The sequence below is a fragment of the Bacillus rossius genome, chromosome 10, assembly GCF_032445375.1.
Source record: "Bacillus rossius redtenbacheri isolate Brsri chromosome 10, Brsri_v3, whole genome shotgun sequence".
NCBI classification, from domain to species: domain Eukaryota; kingdom Metazoa; phylum Arthropoda; class Insecta; order Phasmatodea; family Bacillidae; genus Bacillus; species Bacillus rossius.
Window position 1 is genome coordinate 43,495,963 of NC_086337.1, and position 27,518 is coordinate 43,523,480.

Genomic DNA, 27,518 nt, shown 5'->3' on the forward strand with positions numbered 1-27,518 from the left:
GTTGTCTGAATTGTTGCCCTTTGGATGGGCAGCCCATCAGGATTTTTCTGACAGTGGTGTTTTTGAAAGGTTGTCTGAATTGTTGCCCCTTGGATGGGCAGCCCATCAGGATTTTTATGACAGTGGTGTTTTTGAAAGGTTGTCTGAATTGTTGCCCATTGAATGGGCAGCCCATCAGGATTTTTCTGACAGTGGTGTTTTTGAAAGGTTGTCTGAATTGTTGCCCCTTGGATGGGCAGCCCTTCAGGATTTTTCTGGCAATGGTTTGTTTGTACAGCGACTGGAAGGGCAGCCCATCAGGATTTTTCTTACAGTAGTGTTTTTGAAAGGTTGTCTGAATTGTTGCCCCTTGGATGGGAAGCCCATCAGGATTTTTCTGACAGTGGTGTTTTTGAAAGTTTGTCTGAATTGTTGCCCCTTGGATGGGCAGCCCATCAGGATTTTTCTGACAGTGGTGTTTTTGAAAGGTTGTCTGAATTGTTGCCCCTTGGATGGGCAGCCCATCAGGATTTTTCTGACAGTGGTGTTTTTGAAAGGTTGTCTGAATTGTTGCCCATTTGATGGGCAGCCCATCAGGATTTTTCTGACAGTGGTGTTTTTGAAAGGTTGTCTGACTTGTTGCCCCTTGGAAGGGCAGCCCTTCAGGATTTTTCTGACAGTGGTGTTTTTGAAAGGTTGTCTGAATTGTTGCCCCTTGGATGGGCAGCCCTTCAGGATTTTTCTGACAATGGTTAGTTTAGGTTAGGTTAGGTTAGATCACTTTACAAACTAACCACTGTCAGAAAAAATCCTGAAGGGCTGCCCATCCAAGGGGCAAAAATTCAGTCGTCCCTGCGAGAGGACTCATGTTCAGCGACAGCAGCGTGAGATGACGGGCTGAAGTGGGGTGAGAGAAGTGAGGGTGGGGGAAGGACTCACAGGCGGCGCATGTACGAGGGCAGCTCGCCGGGCACCTGGGACAGCTCGCGGCCCTGGCAGCGGCACTCGGGCTCCAGCTCCAGCCCGTACAGCCGCTCCGTCTCCGTGCCGTTGTAGCAGGGGCAGCCTCCGGAGCCGGCCGCCAGGCGGCAGGCCAGCAGCGCCGCCAGCAGCCGCAGCGCGCCCCTGCGACCACACCGCATCACGTCAGAGCGGCCACACACCCCACCGAGAGAGCCCGAACGTCCGATCATGCATCGGTGCATCTTCGGTTTTTTTTTCCATTGTAAATAAATATACAACTCATGATAACTAATGATCAATTAGGTTAGGTTAGCTACATTGTAAATACTTTAAAACATTGTGGACGGTTGATTTGGTTATAGGATAGCTACATCAAAGATACTGTAATAGGTTTCCCCCAAATAAATACACCTGTTATGGTACTGAAAAAAAAAAGCGAGAATGAACTTCGGGGAACTTCGGGTGTGGCTCTCTCGTCTGTGAAATGAAGTATTTCCTCCCCCCCCCCCAACCACCCCACACCGCATCACGTCAAACATGCACTCGTCAGTTCTCCACCAATTGAGCTCTTCAAAGTTCACTACTGACATCGTGGGATACCGTTCGCAAGGCTTTTCACGGCCATTGTCTGAAGTAGCTTTGGCTTCTGGGTTGTAGCTGTAGGTTAACTGCTCTCTGATGATGGCACTTACAAGGTCGACCGAAACGTCGGTGAATTATTCGCCAAGGACACGGCTACAACCCAGAAGCCAAGCTACCACATCTTGAGATAGGATACCCTTGGTGTGGCTGCAAAACTGAAGGAACCACGAGTCACAAAGTCTGCTTCCCTCTGTATTTGATGCAACTACATGCAACACTGTCGGATTTAGGCCTATAAAACGCGCGTAAAACAACAGAACATATTTTAAAAAAAATTTTACTGTTGGTATCAAACACAAGTGTACAACAAATCTGTAGAAAATGACACATTGCTACACTTTGGTATGTGTTTGAAAAAAAGAAAATTATGTTGTGCTTGGAATAACAGAGTTTTGCTTATTTAATATTATCTTCACCCTAGTTTTTTCTAACGTTTGTAGTGAAATATGAAAAAATAAAACAAGATATTCGAAGCGAGATCCAACTCTAATCAACGGTGAAATAGACAATCTAACAGCTGGGCCACGCTGACTTGGAGGTTATGGTTGCAGCATTTCGGGTGTATACCGTAGAGTTGTGCCTCGGTTTTTTCGTTTCGGTATATTTCTCGAGAATATTTGAGAGTTGGTTTTCTCTTTTAAATGATAGATTTGCTGTTCTCGTGAATTGACGTCGAAATCGGCAATCCGGAAGTTCGAGCCGTCTACTTGTGAGAAATAAGTCGTTGCAACATCTGTAAATTTGATGTTGAATTTTTTGTTTACAAGAAGAAAAAAATGGATGCTGTGTGTTCGGAATACCTCCTCTAAATACTATAAGAAACAGGAAATTTAAGATGCAGCAGTGGTTGGCATGACTGCACTTGAAGTACTAACACACAGCCTGCGAACGCGTGAATAAATATACACCAGAACGCGACCGCAGATGCACGAATGGAAGAAGCCTAAACCAGAGGAAATTTTCCACAAGAAGATATTCCCCCGACCGCATGACCAAACAGTCTTTTTTTTTTTAATGTGTGTTAACATCTTAGCTCTCATTATAGGCCTACGGCATTTGGTAGGACGTAGGGGTAATTTCGTAAATGTGACGGAAGTCGCATGGAACGGAAATGTGTAACCGCGGTGCTGCCATCTGGGGCGGATGGTGCAAACTGAAGTTCATAAAGCCAAAGAGAAACTTTATGGTATTAACTGTTTAATACATTTTAACAAAATGGACAGAATTTTATTAAAATTCCTTGTCGAAAAACAGGTTCAAATCCGGGGTTTAGTATTTTTATTCAAGTCTTTTTTCGCTTTTATCGGAGCCGTTTCAATATCTAGTTTAAAATTCCTGTCTGCAAATTAAATGAATCAATAATCGACGTAGCTGCTCCGGCAACGAATTCTAGTGGCGGTGCTGAAACTACACGTGATTCGCGTCAATAAATGTAGTTGAAAATACAATTTGCCTATATATTTTTTCGCGCTCGGCATTACGTATTTAAAAAATTCTACGTTAAATTTTGTGCTTGAGTTTCGTTTCGTAAGTGTATTCGCAACATGAGAATACCGAGGTTATATGTTACACATTTCTGGCGAGTTCTTTACGACTTTTAATTAACATTGAGTTGTTTTTTGGCTTGACAGTTTCATCGACGTTGGCATATCTTTGTTTGTAATGAATTCAGACGGTTATAACTTCCACCTATGCCTTAACCACGACTTGAACCCAGAGCCCCTCGCATCGAGAGCCAAAGAGATGCAACTACGCCAACTGAGGTTGACACAGTTTTACTACTTGTTCAACCGTCTGTGGTGAGAGCAATAATGGGGGAAACTCTCGTGTCTTTTATCCGGAGTCGAACAAAACATTCGTGACGGAATGCGTAAACCAGAATTAAGATGCTCATTCCTTTGATCCTTAAAAAAACAACTAAAACACTTGCGCAAAGAAATATATTTTTTTATCGTATTCGTCATTTTCATAAGATTGGTAATGACTCAGAGAAGCGGCTTTGATGGCCAATATAATAATTTCCGAACAACTGGATAAATATCCGAAAGAGAATGTAGCATCAACAATGAAATACCCTTTGCCATCGGGAAAAACGTCGATAATTGCTATAAAAATTTTTTAATTTAAATAGAAGATCAATTTTGTGAAAATCTCGCCAAGGTGCAAATTACACCCAATCCCCTCTCTCCAACCCCCTGGAGAATCCGCGTAGCAAATTTCACGGCTCTAGGCCTCGCAGGCTTAGCGTTACACGAACTACGGACAAAGACTCTCTTTTAATTAATTTTTGTTATGAAGAAATTTACATTACGTAACACGTCAATATGTTGAACATGTCATTTTTGTGGACTTGCAGAATTATGTTTGCCAATTACTACTTTATTTTAAACTGATTTTTTTTTTTTTTTTAATATTTGACTGACGGAGCGAGATAGCGTCATTTTCACCCTTCTAAAAATACAGTTTAAAAACAAAATACTGGAATAGAACTGCTGATCAGACCTCTCGGCGTTTTCTTAAATTCTTTTCGTAACCAGGATATGTTAAGTTAGTTTTCGCGTTTTTTTTTTTTTTTAAATTCTGAATCTCTGCACACCGTATGGTCTGGCCTTACAGAAACACATCACGTAAGTTTCTCATCGAAAAAGACTCTTCCTTCGGAGAAATTTCTGCGGTTGAAGCGCACGTCTAGCCAGCCATCACGGCGGCAGCATGCGAGATGCATGAATGACGGGGGCGGGGAAAGGAAGGAGGTTTAAAGGGTGAGTTGGGGGGGGGGGGAAGGGGAGAGTTTTCGCACATGTGCCGCACATGTTCGCGAAAGGGGCAACTGACCACAGCGACAACAGAGACTGGCACACGCAGTTCAGCGGAATGGCGCCCCTGCTGCGTGACGCGCGTCACGATTGCAACCGCTGTTTTGGTTGTTCGATCATGTTGAGGGAGGGAGGGAGGGGGAAATTACGTGGTTGAGGGGTGTTTGTTTCTAAATGAAGATAGACTGAGGAAAGGGCCGACAGAGAGAGAGAGAGAGAGAGAGAGAGAGAGAGGGTAGGCAGGGATTACGTCACGGCCGCAGATGTGATAGGCCAAAAGCCGGTACTTTACCGTCTCCAGTTTGAACAAAACATAATGTGCATTATTTATCTGACGTGGCGAATTCGATCACACAAATGTTTGCAAAGTATGGAAAGATGATAAACATAAAGTACTCAAATAAGCTTAACTTTAATGTGATGATTTTTTCCAAGAATTTTAAAACATATTTCATTTTACGAACTAAATAAAGAAAGTAAATCTAACAAGTAAATTTATAATATAGAATAAAAAAAATAAATTTATGAAACTCAAATTAAAAAAATATATATTATTAGATACTTTTACAAGGTTTATTTAGGGAAAATATTTTTAATTTTACCTAAAACTATAATCTTGACTTTAATATAATATGATTTGTCATTGTAAATTTTATGAAAATTCACAAGGACACAACCATGCTCTGTTTATTTTTCACACTATTTCCCGCATATTCAACCAAACATAATTGATACGACAGCTGAAGCTTAGTTTGGGAGTACAGTAGATGTGACGTTAGGTCATATCTTCTCCAGCAATGAGCGTTCGCAGGTTATTCCAAGTCGAGGAGTCCTTCGTAGCCGTGTGCGCTGAGACGCCATGCTGTTGCGGCACCTTGGAGACCAGCCTCCGGAATGCCTCAATTTTTTAATGGGCACCGAGCCGATAACCTATTGCTTCGGAGCTCATCATAGCTCCAACCAGGGACGCAAATCTTTAGGATTCGCAAGGGCGGTGGGAAGAGGGGGGGGGGGAGGGGGGAGGGCACACGGCCGGAGAGTTTCGCGACATAAAAGAAAAGTTAGTCGCTTTTCTTTGGAATCTACTTAAAAATGAAGGGAAAAAAAACATAAACCCACAGAGAATAATTCTAAATTAGTTGACGTCAAACAGATGAACTCAATGATGAACCTAAAGAGGTATTATGGACGACTTAACGTTGCGACGTTTCGGGAACTGGCATCTGTTCCCGTCATCAGACACTAACAGACTGATGGCGTACGTCCAAGAATTGTATTAAATCAAAATTTTCCCATTACATTATCATTTAAAGAACGTGTTACCAGAACGTAGTCCTTAGAGACATAGGCATACATACAGTCAAGGAAATTGGAAAAGGCATGGGCCATTGCACGTGGTAAAAAACCATTCCAGTATTGCCTGAAGTGGTTTCGATAAATCGTGGAAAGCTGAATTAGTGGCGATAGAGCAAGGATTTAATCCCGGATCTTCCAAAACTCAAGTCCAGATTACTCTTGATAATAATTTACTATAAGACGACTAGTGTTGATGACAAAATAATACATAATTAGCGTAGAACTAAAAGGTAATTTAAATCAAAACGCGATGAAGGAAGGAACTGAAGTCATATTTAATTCTTCCAGAAATTGATGGGAAAAATCCTCGTTAAAAAAAAAATTCAAAACCTCATCTCAGTCTCTTGGAAATGAATATGGAGCCTCGCAAATACTGGTTCTTTAATGATTACTTTTAGCGTGTAATGATGCGCATGAATGGGTTTTGAACGTGTGCATTGAAAAATGTCCTTTACTGACAGTCGAATTCTTGTCTGAATCTATGTTTCTCTCCCTTCCGCCCCCCTTCTCCCTCCCTGCCACCCCTTTCCCAAGGGTGATGCAAAAACTTTTCAGATTTATGTTCTTCTTATCCCACGAGATGGACCAAGCATTGTATAGATATGATCGCTCACGTTTTTGAGATTGAAACTTTCAACATGCTTCGCTACAAGCCGGAAGTGACGCACATTTATTCCTATCAAACAAGAGGTTCAATTTTTTTTCCTTCCAAAGGTACGAAAGTACGCAGCTCAGGAACAGACAAATAAACACACACAAAAAAAACTAGAATGGTAAGATTCGCAATGTTTTCTCAAAGTCTGAAAAGGATTTGTATCGGTGTTTTCAAGAATAAGAGGTATGGATCTATAGCATTTATTTCCTGTGAAACACACAAAAATAAAAGCGTGATTATATGGTCGTTGGTTATAGGTAAAATTTCATATCAGTGATTCCCTAAAGATGACACTCTTAAGTATTTACCCTTTAAATTAACGAAAACATTGACTACAAATTATACAGGAAGCTTCTTAAATTTACGGATATCTTTGCAGATTTACTGTTAAGTATTGAATTTACTTGACTCTTACTGGATGATTCGACACGAATAATCTTTTACAGACATTTTTAAAGTGCCCATCGAACACACTCGCCTTCCTTTTATCTGCATTTTTATCATGTTTACGACGGAAAACATAAACTCGGAAGTCATTATTCGGAGTTTCGAAGATCCAGTTATCTGTAAATTATACAGCATTGTACTCAGATCTGCGATAAACTTATTAAATATCGTATTAAAATGATTTTCTTAGTGCATGGCGTAGTTAATGGCGTAGTTAACGTTGGTTTAGTAGCGAACCATAAATAAGTAGTATTTTTATTAAGTTAGCGCAAAAAAGTCGTATAGGCTTAAAGGACTTATTTAAAGTATTTGGTAATTTTTTCAATGTGAATTACCCTACGTAAAATATAATCTTTTATTATAATACTTTCAAAATCTTGGATACCTATACATTCTACTTTTGGGGGGAAAAAAAAGTTTTTGTCAGCTGGAATAGTAACGTTTGTCTGAGCTGACTCAGATTTAATCAGTATGTTATATTAGTGCGGTTTGTTAGTCACGTCCATGATATGAAACATAATTAGCTAGATAGTTCTAATATTTTAAACTAAACGATAAATTGTTCAGCTATGCCTTGATTCAGACACCTTGGGGGATATTATCTACTGGATGAAGTTTCAGAGAGATTACGCCCCCAGAGTAGGAAGTAACTATATCTCACACACTTTTAGACCCAAATTTCACAAAGTTTTGGCCGCAGTGTTCAGCTGATAGCGCTAATGAACTAATGATCTGATTGCCAACAAGTTTGAGTTTGACAGGAAACCAAGATTAGCTTTTAAAGCGGCCTTCAAATATGTAAATTAGGTAGAGAGAAAGAGATAAATGGTTATAGGATTGTTTCTATGCAACTCATATTATTTATGTGGGGTTATTAAAATAGTTCTGGACACGTTAAATTGTTATAAACATACACTGTAAAGATTAATCGTTTTTAGTTCTTAATGCAATAAGCAGTAGTTGACATGAGAGTAACTTCGTAAATTTTATTATTTTTCCTTTTATATTTCTCATATTTTATTTGTTTCCAATATTTCCAGTAAGTTATTAGCCCAGAATTCGTGTGGGTACATTGAAATACTGGTGTTTTATTATTAATAAATACGCTATTGTAAATTATGTTCCATTTAATGTGAGCTAGTCTCTAAATGTCATCTTGTTTTCAGTATGATCCTACTAATATTATAAACACGAAAGTTTGTAAGTATGGATGTTTGTTACTCTTTCACGTAAAAACTACTGAATGTATTTTAATGAAACTTTACAATAATATAGCTTATACATCAGAATAACACATAAACTACATATTAATATGAAATTCCATCCTTAAGGGAGTGAAAAAGTGAAAATTTCATTTTATAACAGAAAAAATCATTGGTCATAGACATACAAATAGTGAGTGAGTGTCATTTCTCTATGTCTGCCACACGATCATACACATAGTAAGGTCTTGCAAATTCATATTTTTCTCCTTGATGAGACCAGCCCGCTTAGTGGAGCTCGCAGCGGCTAGCAAAATAAAGGTGCTAATAACAGTTTTGTTCTTAACTTCGTCAATAGATAGAGTTGCCTTGAATTTTAAACGTACTTTCGTTCGATGCGTTTGTCATGTCTTTAATTTTCGTTTGTTTGTGCCGTATGCGTTCCTATACCATTTATCCGATTGCGATTAAATTTTGGTGAGTTGTTATGCGGATGCCCGTGAAGGTTTCTGAGACGGTATAACTATTTTGCATTAGTTGGAGCACGAATCGTTTAAAAAAATGTGTTTATTTCATATTATATAGCGGCACTTCGTCTGTTTTTGTTGTCTTAAGTGCGCACGCATGAGACAATTTATTTAAATATAAAAGAGAGACAGAGATAGAGTGATATATATACAGAGTGAGATTGAGAGAGACAGAGAGATAAGTTGAGATAGAGTGAGGTATAGAGAATGAAATGGGTTAGATAAAGAGATATTTAGATGTATAGCGCTATATAGAGATTTATATATAGAAGATATAGAGATAGTGGGAGGTATATATGTATATATGTAGATATAAAGAGATAAATAAAGATAGAGAGATACATATATATATATATATATAGATGTAAATAGAGATAAATATATTTAGAGATATGGATGGATGATTTGTATATGTGTAACTACTTTAAACATATTACAAAACAAAACTGAATGAGGCATTGCAATTCATGCTGAGCATTAGCTAGATAATGGAGTCATTTCAATATTAGTAATCTCTTATTTTTAAGCTTTTTTCTATAGTGCTTTATAAAGTCTAGATTACATACAGACCACCAATTTTTCGATATATGCAGGTAAATAACTATACACTGGCAGAACAACGTCTGTCGGGATCTGAAAGTGATATAAATTATTTTGCACACTTGACATTCAAATTAAGAAGACAAAAAATTACTAACTACATCTGATTTCGAAAAAGGTCCCCTTCACCCTGTTTTCAGCCCGGGCAACGCCGGGTACTGCAGCTAGTTACTAATATATTTTTTATTGTTTTTATTTTATTTAATAGTAAAAGTAAGAAAAGTATTTCACGTGGTTAAGTGTATGTAAAAGAAGGCAGCCGGCACCTGTAAAAATAATATGATTGGCGATTGAACAATAAATAAAATTTATATTTTAGAAAACGGTTTGCACGCCGTAAAATCGATCACGATCCATCCACGAAATATATCGTGACTGGCAAGCTTCGATACTCCTCTGTTTTGTGGAAAAACTACTTCCATGTAAGCATTAAAACATAGCGTCAGGGGTTTCGGCATAGTTGGTCAAGGAAGGTCACCCTTAATGACCTGCTAAGAGAGTGCTATTCTCCGCAGTACGCAGCAATTGGCAACCTCAACGCAGAACCTTTTTTTATTTTGTCTCGTCCCTTGACACCGTAATGATGAGCATGCACAAAAGAAACTATTCATCTCATATTCACTAAATTTTATCTGAAATTCTGCCTTTGACAATGAATATATAATAATCCATATAAGTAGCCCTCATGCTGCGGAATAAACCGTACTACATAGCGAGAGAATAATAATAATAATAGCCCTATGCTACGCTATCCTAAGCTCAGTAGCTTAAGGGGAATAAGTACCCGCAATGTTGGCTTTTTTAAAAATAATTTTTGCCGTGATTTGACTATAATCTATTAATCCTACATTTCGGTATTGCAAGCATTAATAATAGCTTCCTACGGGTTTTTTTTATAACTTGTTACAATCAATACGGGAAAGCTAGAGGAGGGGACATGTTTCGGAAGAGTTGCAATCTTACAGATTAAAGTTATTTATCAGTTCGGCATTGTATTTGATGTATTCTCCGTTAAATTTAGTGTCTGAGTTTCGTGTTATGATTGTATTTTCAACGTGAGAACACGTGCAATTTTCTGGTTAACCGTGGTCAGATGCAGATCTCCGGCGAATACTGCTGAAGAACACACTCTAATTTTTTTTAAAAAATTTTTGACGTGATAACGTCTTATAAATCGATGAACGCCGGCTGTACACACGAAAAAGCACGACTCATTGTCACGTTCCCCCTGAGTTGAGCGTGCAAGAACCGGCCAATCACCGTGCGAGAAAATCTTATATAATATCAAACAGGTTAAGGCGGGCTTTTTAAAAGCCGGGATTTAAAATTTTTTTATTTATTTGTCCAATTCCGTCATTTCAAATTAACAATTTATTTACATTGATTCGATTTCAGTTTATTTCCATAACTAATTGTTCGTGTTTATATTTAAACAAATTATTTAAATTAAATTTGCAAAAACTGTAAATAATATTTGAAAATTAAAAAGTTTGCAATTTTTCATCAATGTTTTCTTATGACGTTATCACGTAAAATTATCGTCTGTAAACCGAATTTACAGACAACCCCCAACCCCCTTTTTTTTTAAAATCTGAACACGGGGAGGTCCTTATTCCCTTTCTGATCGAGAAGCCTAAGATGTACATCAAGTTCTGTCCCTGCCCGCACACGCCCGAATATTCACCTTCGGCCAACCTCGGGAATTTGTTTTATTTTTGCGCAGGAAAAAATGAATTCAAATATTAAACGTGGTCGGTTAGGTCAGCTACATTAAAACACTTTAAAACACCATGGGCGGTTAGTTAGGTTAGTATAGCTGCATTAAAATAAACAGAAAAAAAATATATAAATACATATAGGTAAATAAACCCGAGGTTGGCCGAAGGTGAATGAATATTCGGGCGTGTTCGGGCAGAGGACAGAACTTGATGTACTTCTTAGGCTTCCCTTTCTTGATCAACGCTGCCAACAACACAACGAGACTCTATGGCGAACGACTTCACGTATTACGAAAAGGCAATAGCCTCGGAAATTCCGTCGCCTCGACGAACGTCACGACGCGCCCGATAAACCGCGAGGCTCGCGTCTTTTGTTCTCGCACGAGCCGCGATGCGGCGGAAGAGGAATTAGCAACCACGTTTAAACTATAAAAAATAACAAAAAAAAGTCCGAAACAATTCTCTTTTTTTGCGTGCTGATCACTCCGCGCCTCCAATAGCGGTCACGAAAGAAATTGTATAAATACAACCGGAGGTTCCAGGGAGTACTTCAGAGCCTGTCCAACCGCCGTGTGACTATGTTACTCAAGGTAAGTGCCAGTTTTGGATTCCAAGGAAAATTAACAATAGTCACGCAGCCGGAAATAACGTTGAGGTTAGATTGCGATTGAGCACTTGAAGGATTAACAGCAAGAATTAGAACGTTCTTTGAGTGATTATTGCAGTGGAGAATATTTTTTCCAAGATAATTTCATGGACATACGCCGTTGATGGCTTACCCTGGATGCCATTGAAATCATCCAGAATGGGCAACAGAGACGAATATATATATAAAAAAAAACACTAGGAGAACAAGTCAATATCAGCTGATTTCAAAAGTCTCATGCCCACACAGAAAAACAATTTTCTGTGCTTTTACGAAAGATTCCTATTGGAAACCAGTTGCCAAGAAATAGTGTTTAATACTACAATAAAAATGTTGTAGCTTTGTACAACACTTGGCTATGGTTATGTTTGCATGTATTGAAGTGCGTTTTTTCGAGATAATACTGAGTGTTTCTTACGAAAATTGGGGCATAGTTGTATATTTTAATTGATAATTCATTCAAGCATAATTTTTTTAAACACTCAAGATATAATCGAATATTTAATCATTTGACTTATTTTTTGTATCATTTTATTTATGTGTGCAGTTAGTACTGTAAATATTTTCAAGGAACGGATTACAAACAAATTTAACTATTGAAGGTACTGGAACAACACAAAGCATAAATTCCAGGATAAGCACCCTAACCCAGTATTACTTTTTTTCTGTTTAAAATAAACGCGTTATAATAATCAAACTAGTTTTTATCATCACTTCGTTTGTTTTATTCATTTTCGTATATATGATGTTAGGTACAAGTATGTTCAAACCCTGGATAATGAAAAGTGTTAAGAACTGTTTCTCAAAATTATTTCATACAATTTTTGCTTGTAAGAAAAGTGAATTACTTTGCTTCGTTAGACAGTGGTAACTTGACCGTATTTTCAGCGAGAACCATTTCTTTGTTTAAAACTCACCAACTCGTCTGTAGCATGAAAGTGATTTCGATTTCAAATAAAGACCAATGTTTATGTTCAAGCTACAAGAATGTGACTTTTATTTTTAAATAAGGTCTATATTTATGTTGTTTACGCAGACAAAACGTCTGTGCTCCGAGGAAGATTTATGGAGCTTTTATCATTGAATTAGTTAATAAAAAAAAGTCTTGTTGCTGTGCTATTTGTTGTAATTACTCGTAATGAAGAGTATATTCTCGTTAGTAAAAATGTCAATTAGAGAAAAATATGATTGGTTATAACCGAGCATATCTTATAAATGTGTTTGGCACCTAATTTGATAGAAAAATGCGATATATAAATAAATTCATGATTATTTTATATTTATTTTTATGGCCCCAACAAGACGAGTCAAGGCGCAGTGCATTATTTTCATAAACGATTTCCAATGATAAATTAAGTCGAAAATATATTTATTGGCACCAGCAAATCAGATTCAAATTTTCACATCATTAACGAACTATTTCAAATTCGTTTCAGCATTTAAAGGTGAGAGCAAAATAAACTAAGTCGCTGTGACTTAGTTTAGTAATACCACATCCTTTCACTACGATAATGGGGGTGACAAACTCTTGTAGATTGTAATTTAAAACAGACACCTGTGATGTGATATTATAATGAACTAAAAAGTATCTCAGCCTACTTATCTTCATTTGAAAAATTAAAATTTACAAAGGTAGTCTTTGGTACTTGCGTGAACTAACCATTTAGGATATTTTACCAGGAGGTAATTAGAGGCAGAAACGGAAATCAAGGCTAATAGGTGGAGACCGGAAAAATTCGCGAGTTCATTTCGCGATAGGCTAAAATACAAATCGTTATACCTTAGTGCTGCCTCTGCTATTGGCTCACAACTCACCTGGATGACTCTGGACCAATGAGAAACACCCAACCAAAGCTTTATCGAATCACAGGCTGCTTCGCTGGAACGTCTCACAAGACAGCAGCCAATGAGTGGGTGGCATTTGACCGAGTGTTCGTAGAACTATGGAGGTCATCCTACAGGTCATTGAACCCGCGAATTTTTCCGGTCCCTACTAATAGGGAAGGAAACGACCAGGACTCATCGTGCAGTTTACGCGGAGTGATTCTGGCATATCAATGTTAGTGTGCTAAAGATCCCGCATTCGATTCCCGAGTGGATGGGGGATTTTTCCACTTATGAATAAGGCGACGGTGAACCATCGCGGTATAACGTAGCCACAAAAATGTCCCCAAGGTACACCGCGGCGTAGCCACGGACTCTCGTGCTCGGTCACAAGCATCATCATCATCATCGTCATCATCATCATCATCATCATCCCGTTGCCTTTTAATCTCGGTCTCACACGCTTTTTTTTCCGTAAATATTTTTAAGGGCTGTTTATAAAAAAATTTACCTTGCATTTGTTTTTCCTGACACAAATATTTTTTTTAACAGATATTCACTTAAAGTGCGGTATCGCGGGTGTGAAATGGCGCGCAATTGATGATATTTACAAATGACTCGTGCGCCGGTTAATATCTGTGGAAATTTTTTTTGGCAGATCAGCAAATGCAAGGGAAGTATCGAGATTAAATTTTAGAAAACGTCCTGAAGTGGGATATGCCTTTCCATATTTATTTTCACATCTATTTTGTATACCGCTTCCGCAAAAACTTTTGACGTGACAACGTCTAATAAATCGATGAACGCCGGCTGTACGCACGAAAAAGGATGACTAATTGTCCCGTTACGCACATTGTCCCGTTACGCTTTAACCCGTTACGCTCATTGTACGCTTGCGCCGCATCTATCTCTTTTCCACTCGATTGTAACAACCATCGATTTGACTTTTTCGAGGCACATTAAACTTTAAACACTCCCATTCGTTTCCTACTTTTCCTATCATCGTCCTATCCTTAACAGAATCACACAGATTGGAAGAAGTTAAATAGCAAACGTGTATAAAAGTTATAGTTAAAATAATCTCTTCGTTAAATTAATAAACATATTTGAATTAATAAATGCAAATAAAAGTAAATTTATCAATTAAATTGTAGATTTCATTTCACTCCTTCTTTGTATCCATACAAAATAGTGATAATTCAATAAAAATGATTCAATTTTATTCATAAAAGTATGCAATTATTTCATCAATGTTTTGTTATGACGTTGTCACGTTAAACTATCGTCCGTAAACCGACTTTACAGATAAACAATTTTTTGGATTGACATGGCATAGGACTTAGCTTTGGCTACATGTTGAAGTCAACACTCGTGTATATCGTGGTAGTCGCCCGCGTGAAAGAAGAAGTTAGTTTCTCGCGGCGCTTACGGCCTGTTAGTAAACACGTGGTTTCAACATGTTAAAGAATGTCTGGGAGGTAAGATTTATGCCTTGACATGCCAAAATCATGGATGAAACGAACAAAATTAATATTAAAGGTGGAAAAATAAGGGAAAAACAAAAATGGCGGGACCTACTACCCATAAAAAGCAATAAAGATCAAATACATGGCGTGTGAGATCGAGCCTTAAGCCCACTAGCAAGGGTGAGGGGGGGGAGGAATCATTAACGCAGCACTACATGAACACACGCGGTGTTCAGAGCTTCAGAAGAACCCACGCGATTTGAAAACCGCTCAAGACATCCAAAGGAGTTGTCTGTCTGCAGAAAAGCAGTTAAAGAATACACCCAGGGCGATGAGTACGTAGTTCTGTTCCCGTATTTCGTTTTTTTTTTTTTTGACGTGATAACGTCTTATGAATCGACGAACAGCCGGCTGCACGCACGAAAAAAGCATATGGACTCATTGTCACGTTCGTTCCGCCCGAGCCGCGCGTGCGAGAACCACCGTGCGAGAAAATCTTTTATAATATCAAAAAAATTTGCAAAAAAAATCTGTAAATAATATTTGAAAATTAAAAAAAAAGTATGCAAAATTTTCGTCTATGTTTTCTTATGACGTTATCACGTAAAAATTATCGTCCGTAAACCGACTTTAAAGACAACTCCCACTCCCTCTTTTAAAGAAGTATGTTCAGGAGAGTGCAAATGGCTTGAAGCGCCGGTTACAGCTTGTCGAAAGCGCCCGAGGGACTAGCTGTCGGGGAGACTGCTCGCTGCTCAAAGAGGCGACGCCGCTCATGTTGCAGCTCGCCGTGCTTCTGGCGTGCCTCGCCGCCGCCAGCGCCGCGTCTGCGCAGGCCGCGGCCGACGGGGCGACCTCCGACCCGCCGTCGCCGCCCCCCAGGTCGCGGTCCAAGCCGGTCGAGCCGGACCCGCCCTACGCCGAGGAGCCGCCCGCGGCCGGCCGGGGTTCCCACCGGCAGCGCTACGACCCTCCGGGCTACGAGGACCCGTACGGCGCCGCGGGACCCGCCCCTCCTCCTCGGTGGGACCGCCGCTACCCGGCCACCAACGACTACGACCCCTTGACGCTGATGATGAACGAGAGGAACGCGTACCGCCGCGCGCGCGCCGGGATGTTTCCCTACGGCATGGGGTCGCCGCTCATGGCGTCGCCGCTCATGGCTTCGCTCATGATGGAGCAGGACCCCTGGTCGCTGTTGGAGTAGCCCTTTCCATGAGCCCCCTCCACTCTCCTTGGGACTAGACCCAGCCATCTCGTGTCTTTCCAGCTTTTTTTGGCCGTAATTCCAATTTTGAATCAGTTATCCCAATTCGTAGACACGTCACGGCATAAATCATGTCCCACCCAGACCTTGTATAGCCTACTTGTCGCAACAAATAACTTATAAATAACTTATTTCCTTGACGCGGACGACTACAACAACTATGATCACTTTCACACCAGTTCACAAGTGCTGACTTCAGCAAGTCGCCCAGGGCTAAATCCTGTGCCGTGTCAAAAAAAAAAATAGCGCGGAAGCTTTAGGTACTGCAAAATGGCGAGGCCTAATCCACCTTAAGGCGAAATTAAATTAGATCGTCGACTCCGTCCGTCATCCCGTCCGCCGCGCATCCAGCCAAGCGATTTACTACTTGACTTCATTTGTACGTCAGCACATTTTCCCAAAGAGGTGCTGCCAACAAACCATGTTTTCTGACGTGAATACGTTCTTTATAATTGCTTACCTAGTGGGAGGCAATTTAAAAAAATAAACGAATGATGACCAAATCAGGGGGTACAGTTTGGTGTTGCAGGCACATATAAACCATCTCCCATCCAAAATTTAATTGCACCACTGGATAGCTAAAGGATCAAAAGAATTCGTTACGCTAAGTGAGGACTGCGACGCATCGCGTGTGGTGGAAGGGGGTAGCGCCGCCATTTTGAGGTCATTTCGCTGCGTCTCTAGATTTCCATTTAGTATAATTTTGACTCGGAGAAGCTAAGACGTTCGTTTGGGTTTCAATCGTCAGCTCTCGACAAAATCTATCGATTGCATATATAAAACATTAGTGTAAAATAGTTACAGTGAATATATATGATGTTAAAATAAAAAATATTAAAAAAATATATAATGTCGGCCTATACGCATCAAAAAGCCAAATCCAAATACACGTATTCACGTGCAACACACGGCCGTGTCCATGGCACAGCCCCACCCTTTTTTTTCTCGGGGGTTTATATGGATGTTGTTAGCTATTTATGTACGTATTGTATTAGTATTTACTCGGAAAAATTGAAAAAAAAAAAAAAAAAAAACAGCAGGCCTGTATTCTAGCAACAATTAACTGCCGCGGCCACAAACATAGATATAATCCTCCCGTCCGTCCGTCCGTCGACCATTAAAAGCTTGCCAAGCTTTCAACGGACGACCAGATATAAAAAAAATTTCGGGCTGCATGTCACGTGACCAATGGACGGAGGCGACGGGCTGTTGTAATTCCGCCTCTAAAAATTACAGTTAATTTACGGACTTTTCAACGAAGAAAGAACCTCAACCACATGAAGAGTTTCTTCGTGATTTCAGGAAACTGAATCTTTGTGGAAAATACACAGTATTCTGAGTTCTGAGCTGTGTGATTTTCTAAGTGTTTCTAAACACAGAAACAGGTGTGTTTTTACAAGTTTTTAATTTTTTTTCTCGTCACTTTACCGAGATTTTTCTTATTGATTAATGCTGAAAGTTAGTGAACACAGCTCCCCTAAATTTACAAAGATAGCCGTAAATTTGCGAAGATGCCTGGATAATTTGTAACCAGCATTGTTCGTAAATTTAAGGTTAACATTTCAAACATTGACGAGCTAGACTTACACTTTACTAAAAATTGCGAAAGCTTACATAGTGCATCCACCGACATTAGTGTAATTTTATACCTATGTGTGTTTATGTATGTATTTATACTCTTGTGTTCAAGTAAAAAAAAAATCTATCAAAAGTGTAAAAGTACAACTTCTTTTGTCTGGTAAATTTGTTAAATGTGCATGTGTCTTTGTACCACAACGATCAGTAAATCTACCGCACGGTTGAGTTTTTATTTATCTCACCGCTGTTAGTGAACAATGCGTAATTTCAAGAGGTTTTTAATTTTATTACTTTAATTGTTAGTAAACACTCCTAACAATCGGCGTGAATTAGATGAATATCGGCCTCATGACCTTTTGGCTGACAATTCTCCATCTTAAACACTGTGTGACCGTAAACTGACCGGAAAACTGATTAATTTAGACAAACAAGGCGTGATTTTTTGGTGTCTGATGACCAGACTAACACTTTTCAGATCATTTCTGAGGAATTTTCGTCTTCGTAACGCTCATAGTTACCATGTCGGCCTACTATTTCGAGAGATAACTTTGCGCGTACACGATTCGACGCATGTTGCAACGTATGTCGAGCCCTGTTCCGCAAGTCCTCAGAAGAATAAAGTGCACATCTTACTGCATCACAACCATTTCATTTATGTTCCTAATCACTTTGTAAAAAAAAAAAATATTTCACGAATATTTAAAATGAACTTTTTAAAGTGTACCAGTGTAGATGTTCTAAAAAAAAGTTTTTTTTTTTAAGTGAAACTTCTTTGCTGATGTGGCCACAATTTTCGAGCGTTACGAAAATTCCGATCGCACGGGGAGAATAGTTAGGTGCGTGGTGGGGGAACCGGTAGAGGAGGAGAGTGCGTCAGCGGCGACGCCACTCCAACGGAGGCGCTAGAGGTCGAATGGGAAGACGGCAGGGGAGAGGTAGAAATGACGTAGCCAGGGCCGGCGCGTCCATATAGGCGAACTAGGCAACCGCCTAGGGCGCCAAGTAGCTGGGGGCGGCGCAGCACGACACATAACAGCTGATACAATATGTTTAACGATTATTGAAACTAGATGAAAATGGATTTTTGTAACAGTTTGGAATGTTTATATTGATATAAGTAATTATTTAAAGTCCACGGTGACCTGTTTATGATTTGTAATAAGTAAAACAGTAAAAACAAAAACACAAGCCTGCTTACATTTGATTGTTGACAAAATCTTAGGCTTACGTGATGTATTTTGAGGCAAGGAATTTTTTTTGGGGGGGGGGGTGGATGGCCCGGGGGGGGGGGGGGGAGGGAATAAGGTTTTTCGCCTAGGGCGCCAATTTACCTTGCACCGGCCCTGGACGCAGCAGTGATGCTACGGAACTTTCGTAACGCTGCTTGTGTTTGTCTACTGCTCAGTTTGATTTTTGCCTTTTTTTCATTTAAGATCATACCCGCATCCTCACTATTCTCAATTGTTATTTCTCGTTCAATAAAAAATTACTAATATTTTATCTCTGTCTATGCCTAATGAGCGAGAAGTTTCACTTCTGTCACGCGAAAAGTCCACGCACACACATTTTTTTTTATTTGGTCGATTTACTTTATTAAAAAGGGATTATCTACAAATTAACACTATAGTTTCTTAAAATTTCAGTGGTGCTAGCTTAAACAATTAAAAAATAACTGTAAATAAAATGTTTTGTTTACAAACAGAACTAAGTATTTCTAGATTTACGAGGCTGTTGTTAGCATTATCAGTTGATAGTACAAACATATGTGTGTGTTAACATTAACATACATTTGCGTGTTTTACTTTTGTCACAATTCTGACTGTACACAATCATATTATTGTATAAATTAAAAGTCAAGCTAAATAAATAGTTTTTTTATAAGAAAAAATATTTCTGCATACTGAATCTGAGTGACGCATTTTACACATGGTACATTCGAGATTTTGGCGAATGGAAGCTACAGTTGAAAAAATACATAATAGTTGGAAAAAATAACACTTATGTTATATTCATAGCTTATCTTACTGGGTAAAATTTCCTATTTACACCGATTTTTAAACCCATAATATGATATGATAAACGTATACGTACGAAGGGATTTCACAGGTTTTACATTTAGTAGGGCAGTGTTTAATTCATTTATCTATTCAAAGATTTAAACATAAGTTATAAGAATAAAATTTGAAGGATATATTGAGAATTACCATGGTGGATATAACAGTAAACATCATTCGCGAGAAATTTTAGCTTTTACTCGAACCTAAATCTCGTATTTTCCCCAGAAACGAGTGTAGGAGCTTAGGCGTAATTAGGGGGTGGCAAAAGGTGGTATTTTGCCGCCCCAGAACCCAGTATTTAGCCACTCCATATTGAAGAAAAAAATATAAAAAATTTTTGAAATAATTGTAAAATAAAATTTTACTAGCACGGCTCTTTTTTGATTCATTATTATTCAAACCTTATTTATCACAGAAAAATAAAATTTTTAGCGGAACTTGTATATGATAATGTTCAAGAGTGAAAATAGTCTGAAAAAGCTTTACGAAATTAACAATTTAATGCTAGTTTTTTATTATTATTATTTCCCGAGAGAGGACCCCCCTTAAACGTTGCGGAATTCCACACTCCCAAACACCCACGCCTTGCCACCACAGTTGAAAAGCTGAAAATATGCCTTTGTGTAAGAGTACATATACATTATACGTCATGTATAAAATGCACTTACTTCTGGTAATGATTTTTAATTTATTTCAGGATAACAGTGATTTATCAACAAAATTTAAATTTACTTTATACAATAAATAAAACCACGCAATAAAGAAAACGTTGTGTGAAAAATAAAAATAATAAAGCAACCACACATCCACAAGTGTAAGGTTAATAATTTCTGTGGTTTATTTGTTTATTTATAACTATGTATACTTGGAATGAAAAAAAAATTATTTAAGTAAAATACTTCTTTGATTGACAAACATAATACATACGTGCCAACTCTTTGAATTAATTTTTCGCAATTTTACAATAGTTTTTATTGTGGTGCGTTTGTAATGTTGTTAAAGTGATTTACGTGTAAATAAACAAACTTAACTTAAAAGACTTGAGGGGCTTACCGCAACGTTACTTTGAAGACGCCAACAAATATGAACTGTCAAGTGAAATTGTGTTTTGACATTAAAAATAATTTGTCTATTTTTTTTTTTTTTTTTTTTTTTTTTTTTGGGTTTTGTATGTTTATGCCCGCAACATAATAGGCTTCGTTTGTTTGCCAGTGTCTTATCAGTGTTCCTATCACGAAATGGGAAATGTTCCTGAACGCTTGGTAGCGCCGGAACAGATGTTTTTTTGTTCTGTCCTTACTTTGCCTTACACGCCGTGGGCAGAATTTCACGGAGAGTTGAAATTTTCCTGCGCCCTGTGTACTAGGCACATGGACCCTGCGAGCATCCTTCATAGTTACAGAGTCGGAGAACAAATTAAGTGTACTTCATCTACACTCACTAAGATAGATGAACCTTTGTTTAAAGAAGGAATACTGAAAATTTTTTGCACTGAACGCAATCGACTGTCCACAAATTTTTTTTGAAGTTATACTTGTTTAGGCGCGTTATAAAAAAATTATGTTTGTGAATTTTTACGATGAGCATGCACCATGCAACGAAATATTTACAGGCTGTATAAAAAGGCTACATAGAAATTAATATTGTATATGTGCTTTTAAATCTTATTCTTTAGTAATTGATATTGAATACTGGTCCAAATCATTAAAAAAATATATTTATTGTGAATTTTAGTGTTAGAAATTGTGTTTTTAAACTCTTTGAAGTGTATTTTCAATATTTATATAAGTGAGATTATGTTCCCGTATGTGTAGTTTATTTTCATTATAAATTATACATTATTATGTAACAAATAGTCAGAATAAATAAATAAGAATAAAATTTAGCATATGTATTGATTTTATTTATTAATTAAAATTCATCTCGGTTATTTTACTAAATTATTTAAATAATTTCATACACGTGTTTTTCTATTAATATTGAATAATTAGTATTTATTTAAAAAAATAATTTGATTGAATTTATAGTTTACAAACCGTATTTATAATATCACTCTATTTCTATGATTAATTTATTTGTATTATTTATTTGCATGCAAAAGTAACATTTTTTTATCACGCCATGTAAGTATAAGTAACGCGCGTGCATAAGTAAGTACACGCAACCATTATTTTTAACAACCACGTGCCTACATCCATGGCGCATACCCGTGTGGCGCACTTGATTCTACCGAGACACAAAAACAAAAGTATTGTAAACTGTGTTCAGTTCTGTGCAGTAATGTTCACAAACAAACAACAAGCGGATTATTTGCAATTTGCAGTTGGTAAATGGAGTACCACTAGACCGCACCTAATTACCACGGACCCCTCCTAAAAATGATCTTAGTTTTAGTTAGGTTAGGAAAAAAAATATATCCCAAAGCCTAACGGCTGGGGCAAAAAAATAATTGAAACGAACATTTTTCCAATTTACTCTTGATTTCAAAATACCGCCGGAGAAATAAGAAAGATGGGTCCGAACTGAAAAATGGGTTCAGTACTCGAGAAGGAAGAGAAAAAAAAGGGGTGGGGGAAGAATATGCAGGATTTCGCCTACTTCAAAGTACGGTACTACCAAAAACCCATTAACTTCCCGACAGAAGCAATTCCAATTGGTAAACAGGGGGAAAAAAAAGTCAAATAGGAACGTGTTGAAAACGACGCTAGGAGAGAACGAATGCATCGCTCGAATTCCTCTCGAGAATTCTTTTTCCCTTTTCCACCCCTCCCTTAAAGCCCTTCTGTTTGTTGTGCGGACTCCAAGCAGGGTGGCAGACGGTAAGCCAGGAGACAGTTTCTGTGATGTTATTAATTATTACTACGTGGCGTGGTGACGAGAGAAATTTCAAGCGATTGCTCGTTCCTGTTGGCAGTACTTGAAGCGCCGCCCCCACAACGACCACTCTTGCCAACATTTAACAAACTCCACGCCTCTCGCTTACCTTCAAAGACAAGCATTTCAGCAAACTTTTGCTCAGCGTACACGAAATAAAAAATAACTCATTTATATCGATACTTCTAACATATTACCTCTCGGTTTACGACATTTGGTAGGAGTAATTTCGAAAATGGAACGGAAATGCGTAGCCACGATGCTGCCATATGTGGTGGATGGTGCGAACCAAAGTTCACAAAGACAAAGGGAAACTTTATAGTACTTACTGTGTAGTGAATTTTTAACATGATGGGCAGGATTTTAATAAAATTCCTTGTCGAAAATTAGGTCCGAAGCCGGGATTTAGTTATTGTTACAATTATGTTTCGCTTTTATCGGAGCCGTTGAAATTAATATTTTAAAATTTCGGTCTGCTAATGGAATGATTCGATAGACAACGTAGCTGCTCCGGCAGCGAATTCTAACGGAAGATGCGGAAACTACGTGTGATTCGCGACAAGAAGAAGTAGTTTAAAACACAATTGTCGTATAAATAGATTTATATCACGCTAGGCATAATTTTAAAGAATTATACGTTAAGTTTCGTATTATAAGTTTATTTGCAACATGATTACTCTGTAGTCACCAACTCGGTGCTCATTATTTTGAGTCTTGCCGAAGGTTGGAGTCGAACATGCGACCCTTGCCGCCTCACTGCCACACGTTACAGGAATTATCAAGATATCAAACACTTGGATTTTGCCTCATAATTGTGACTATAGTCTTAGTCTATTTAGTGGGTGTCTGTTCTGTATTTGAAGTCAACTGGTTAGCAATTGTATAGCAAAACATTTGTAGTTTTTGACGTGACAACGTCTAATAAATCGATGAACGCCATCGATTAACGCCGGCTGCACGCACAAAAAAGTGTCCCGTAACGCACATGTCCCGCTACGGATGTGTCCCGTTACGCTCATTGTACGCATGCGCCGTATCTCTCTTCCACCAATAGATTTGACTTTTCAATCATTTTTTCGTCGTTAACGCGTCATAGCGATTAAACGATCTAAGAGATAAGTGAGTATGAAATTGACACAGGAGAATGTCTGTATTTTACTACCCAAATTTTGGAGACTAACACGAACTCTGTTCTCGCCATCCTTGTGCTATAAAAAAAAGCTCCATCCTTTAGGACTAAAACATCAAAGACACGAACGGAGCCTCGTAACAGCATGCAGTGTTGGGACGTGTGGTGAATTATTTGTAAGGCTTTGGCGCAACGAAGTGCGGCAGTCTTTCAGAAACGTTATCAAATATTCAGGCTGCATTAATCTTTCGTTTTATATTCTCACACAACTGGGCTTCGATGGTCACCGCACTGCACGACAGGAAAAAGGAAATTAGCCATTGTTTGGAGATTCAGTCATTGGCACCACTTTCGTTCCACTATACATACGATTGGATTTTTTTTTTCAGGAGATTCCTTTTTTAAAAAATATTATTTTTGACGTGATAACGTCTTATAAATCGATTAACACCGGCTGCACGCACGAAAAAGCATGACTCATTGCCACGTTCCGCCTGAGCCGAGCGTGCAAGAACCGGCCAACCACCGTGTGAGAAAATCTTCTATAATATCAAACAGGTTAAGGTGGGCCTTTTAAAAGCAGAAATTTAAAAAATTTGATTTATTTGTCCAATCTCGTCCTTTCAAATTAACAATTTATTGACATTGATTTGATTTCAGTTTATTTCTATAACTAATTGTTCGTGGTTATATATTAAAACAAATTATTTAAATTAAATTTGCAAAAACTGTAAAAAATATTTGAAAATTAAAAAGTATGCAATTTTTTATCAATGTTTTCTTATGACCTTATCACGTAAAATTATCGTCCGTAAACGGACTTTACAGACAACCCCCATTTTTTTTTCAAATGAAAGGATAATCAGATTTTCCTAAAAGAAGGCAGCTAATATATGGCTTATTTGGACAGGGGAAAAAATTGTGTGAGTGGTGAGGTAGTCATCGAGGACTGCGGTGAGTGGACAGAGACTGGCAGAGCGAGCCAATGGCGAGCCGAGCTCCAGTGAGCAAGCTAACTGAGTGATTTACCGGCGTGAGACTGATTTTTATGGCAAGAGATTGGACTGAGAGTGTTCTTGAATCAATTTAAGCTGTAGTTACTAGTAATTAATGAAACTCCATTAGCATTTATTGATTGGGCTATCCTTACGAACCCGGTTCCCTGTCCATGTCGTAAAAAAAGCATACGTTAAGATGAGCATACCAAGAATATTTTATCGTAAAAATGTATGCTCGTCACTCAAGCGGTGAAGTGCTAGAGGGAGCTTTCCGGCAAACGACGTAAACGCGCAGTTCATGGCGATCGTCTTTTTCGTTCTGTGGATCTCCTGCGAGATGGTTGTGTACGCGAATCAGGAAAAGGCCGAAATGCATCACATGTAGAGGACTGAGGAAGGCAATGAAAGGGAAGCACAAAGATTGTTCCGGAAATGTTTTCTAACAAAACGCCCATAAAGCCTGCATCTCTGTTTTGTGACCGTAAATTTGAAGCAAATGTTAAAATGTGGTAATTGTGTATTTGTGAATTGTTGTATTAAAAAAATTTCCTTAAATTAATCGGTGTCCTTTCACCTATTTCTTTTGTATTTTATTTTTCCCCTCATCATTTCACAACACAGTAAATACCGCCGTCTAAAGTTTTCACTGGTTGAGTTCCGAGCTTACATTGTATGGTGATTTGTGCCAGTATGTTTGTGTTCTGTCACACTCTAATGTATGTACCACAAATTTTGGGACATGCTTTATGGACGGATTATACTTTCCCGTTTTAAATAGGCGTGGATTATTAGAAAATTGTTCTTGACAACTTTAACAGTGATGTACAACACTGCGCGTTACTTATATAGGAAGTTTTTTTACTAATATTTTCACAATTTAAAAAAATTATAAATACTTAAGAGCTGATTTGAATACTGCGGAATTTCAACAAAAGTAGAGTCAGGGAAGAAATAAAGACGCGAAACTTCTTTGAGGGGCGAGACATTATGGCCAGGTGGAGATAAAGGTGTAAGAGTTGTTGTGGTGGAGCACAAGAGTTCCTGAGGGGGAGGGGGGGGGGAATAGAAAATTTCCTCCTCTTTCTTGGCCAGAGCTTTAATATTCCTCTCCACTCCTGAAGTCTCCCGAAAATTACTTCCATCCCAGCAGTCACCCACTTCACCTCTTTCCCTCTTTTGTGTGTGGCGACAATGTGTGCCTGACCTAGGGCCTCGCCGCAAGGAAATTCTTCCGGGCAACCTTGGGCCTCTCTCCTCTTTTAAAGCATGTTTTATGGGACTAGTGCATCACGTGACTTGGGGGGGGGGGGGGGGGGGCAGTGGTGCGGCCAGAAGAGTTTCAGCGTGAAATCTCACCAAGATTGAAATTGAAAATGTAAGAGGGACCAAGTGACCCCGAAAAATATATGTGGGAATGCGTTGTCTTTAATTTAAAAAAAAAAATTGGTTTAGCAATAATTTCCTCAATTATCTACAACATAATTACGAAAATTAATGTTTAACACTCCAGAAAAATAATTCGAAACAGTAAGTATGCTTACAAAATATTACTTTGGATTCTATTTTAATTTTTTAAAAAAATATTTTTATATATTTACAGAGTGAGTGGAAATTCCCTTTATTATCATGCAGTTATTATACTCTAATTTCTAACACAGTCTGTTATTTTTTTTTTTTTTAAGCTGGAAGGTGTAAACATTATATTACCAGACATTTTTGATCATCTTCACTCGATGTTCGAGCATGAGGCAGCAGTAACTAACAACAGATGCCCGTACGGTGGGAGACAACAAGGCGAACAATCAACATAGCTTTCAATTTAACCGTTTTTGTGTTTAGCCTGCGTAAGCCGATACAAAAACTGCTGGCTTTCAGAAATTACAGTAAATATCAATTTAAAATTTCGCCTCAAATAAACGACGCGTGGTTCGTTGTTTCAGATCTTCGTATCTTCGTAAAACCTACGCCGGAATTCAACTTCTGAGTTCTTCTTGAGGAATGAAGACGGGAACTGGGTGTCGTACTTGTCCCCGAGTTATCTTTAAGATAGAAGATGATTTCTCTTATCAAGAACCTAATTTTATATAAGTAAAGCATTGACCGAGACTGAATTTATGTGCGTTTTTTTTCTTGTAAACTGCAACAGTATTATTTAATATCACATTATATCAGTGTTTATTGATGTATCGAAATACGGAAGTGGGTTTGCAATACCCTTTAAATTCTTTATTTTTAACCCCCCGACACGAACAGAGGGGTGTTATAAGTTTAACGCGTGTATCTGTCTTGTGTTATCGTAGCTCCCAAACGAACGAATGAACGAACGAACGAATCGATTTTGATGTAGTTTTTTTGTTTGTTTGAAAGGTGGCATGATAGAGAGTGTTCTTAGCTAAGATTCAAGAAAATCTGTTCAGCAGTTTGAATTTCATCAGCTCTTTTCTAGTTGATGAAGGAAGGTGAGCAACTTCCACATGTCTGATCGATTCTAAACTTGGTATCCTGTTACTTGCAAGAACGTGGTAACTTTGACCTGATGCATTATGGTTTGGATTGTTTGGTTCGGTACGGACTACAAAAACAAAACAATGGTGAAATACGGTGATAGTGTTTAATTCATTTTAATTACTAATAGTAGCGAAGTCGGGGGTTGTTAAATTTTTAATTTAAGTTTATCACATTATAATTAGTGAATTAGTTGTTCAGAAAATTACATTTAAACAATTCTTTTGCTTATGAACAACAAAGCGTGTGTATGTACATAGTACAATGTA

The 27,518-nt window shown here is 38.2% G+C and overlaps 2 protein-coding genes across 2 annotated transcripts in view; one reads left to right on the forward strand and one right to left on the reverse strand.

Moving 5' to 3' along the window:
• LOC134536324 (lutropin-choriogonadotropic hormone receptor-like) overlaps positions 1–1,426 on the reverse strand; it is a 133,017-nt gene extending 131,591 nt beyond the window's left edge. Inside the window, exon 1 of the mRNA XM_063376076.1 lies at positions 919–1,426. Coding sequence (XP_063232146.1) covers positions 919–1,184 — 266 coding nt within the window. The 5' untranslated portion in view covers positions 1,185–1,426. The remainder of the gene's footprint in view (positions 1–918) is intronic.
• A 10,044-nt stretch (positions 1,427–11,470) lies between these two features.
• LOC134536047 (dimethyladenosine transferase 2, mitochondrial) overlaps positions 11,471–27,518 on the forward strand; it is a 198,133-nt gene continuing 182,085 nt past the window's right edge. Inside the window, exon 1 of the mRNA XM_063375575.1 lies at positions 11,471–11,495. The gene's annotated coding sequence lies outside the window, so the exon portion shown is untranslated. The remainder of the gene's footprint in view (positions 11,496–27,518) is intronic.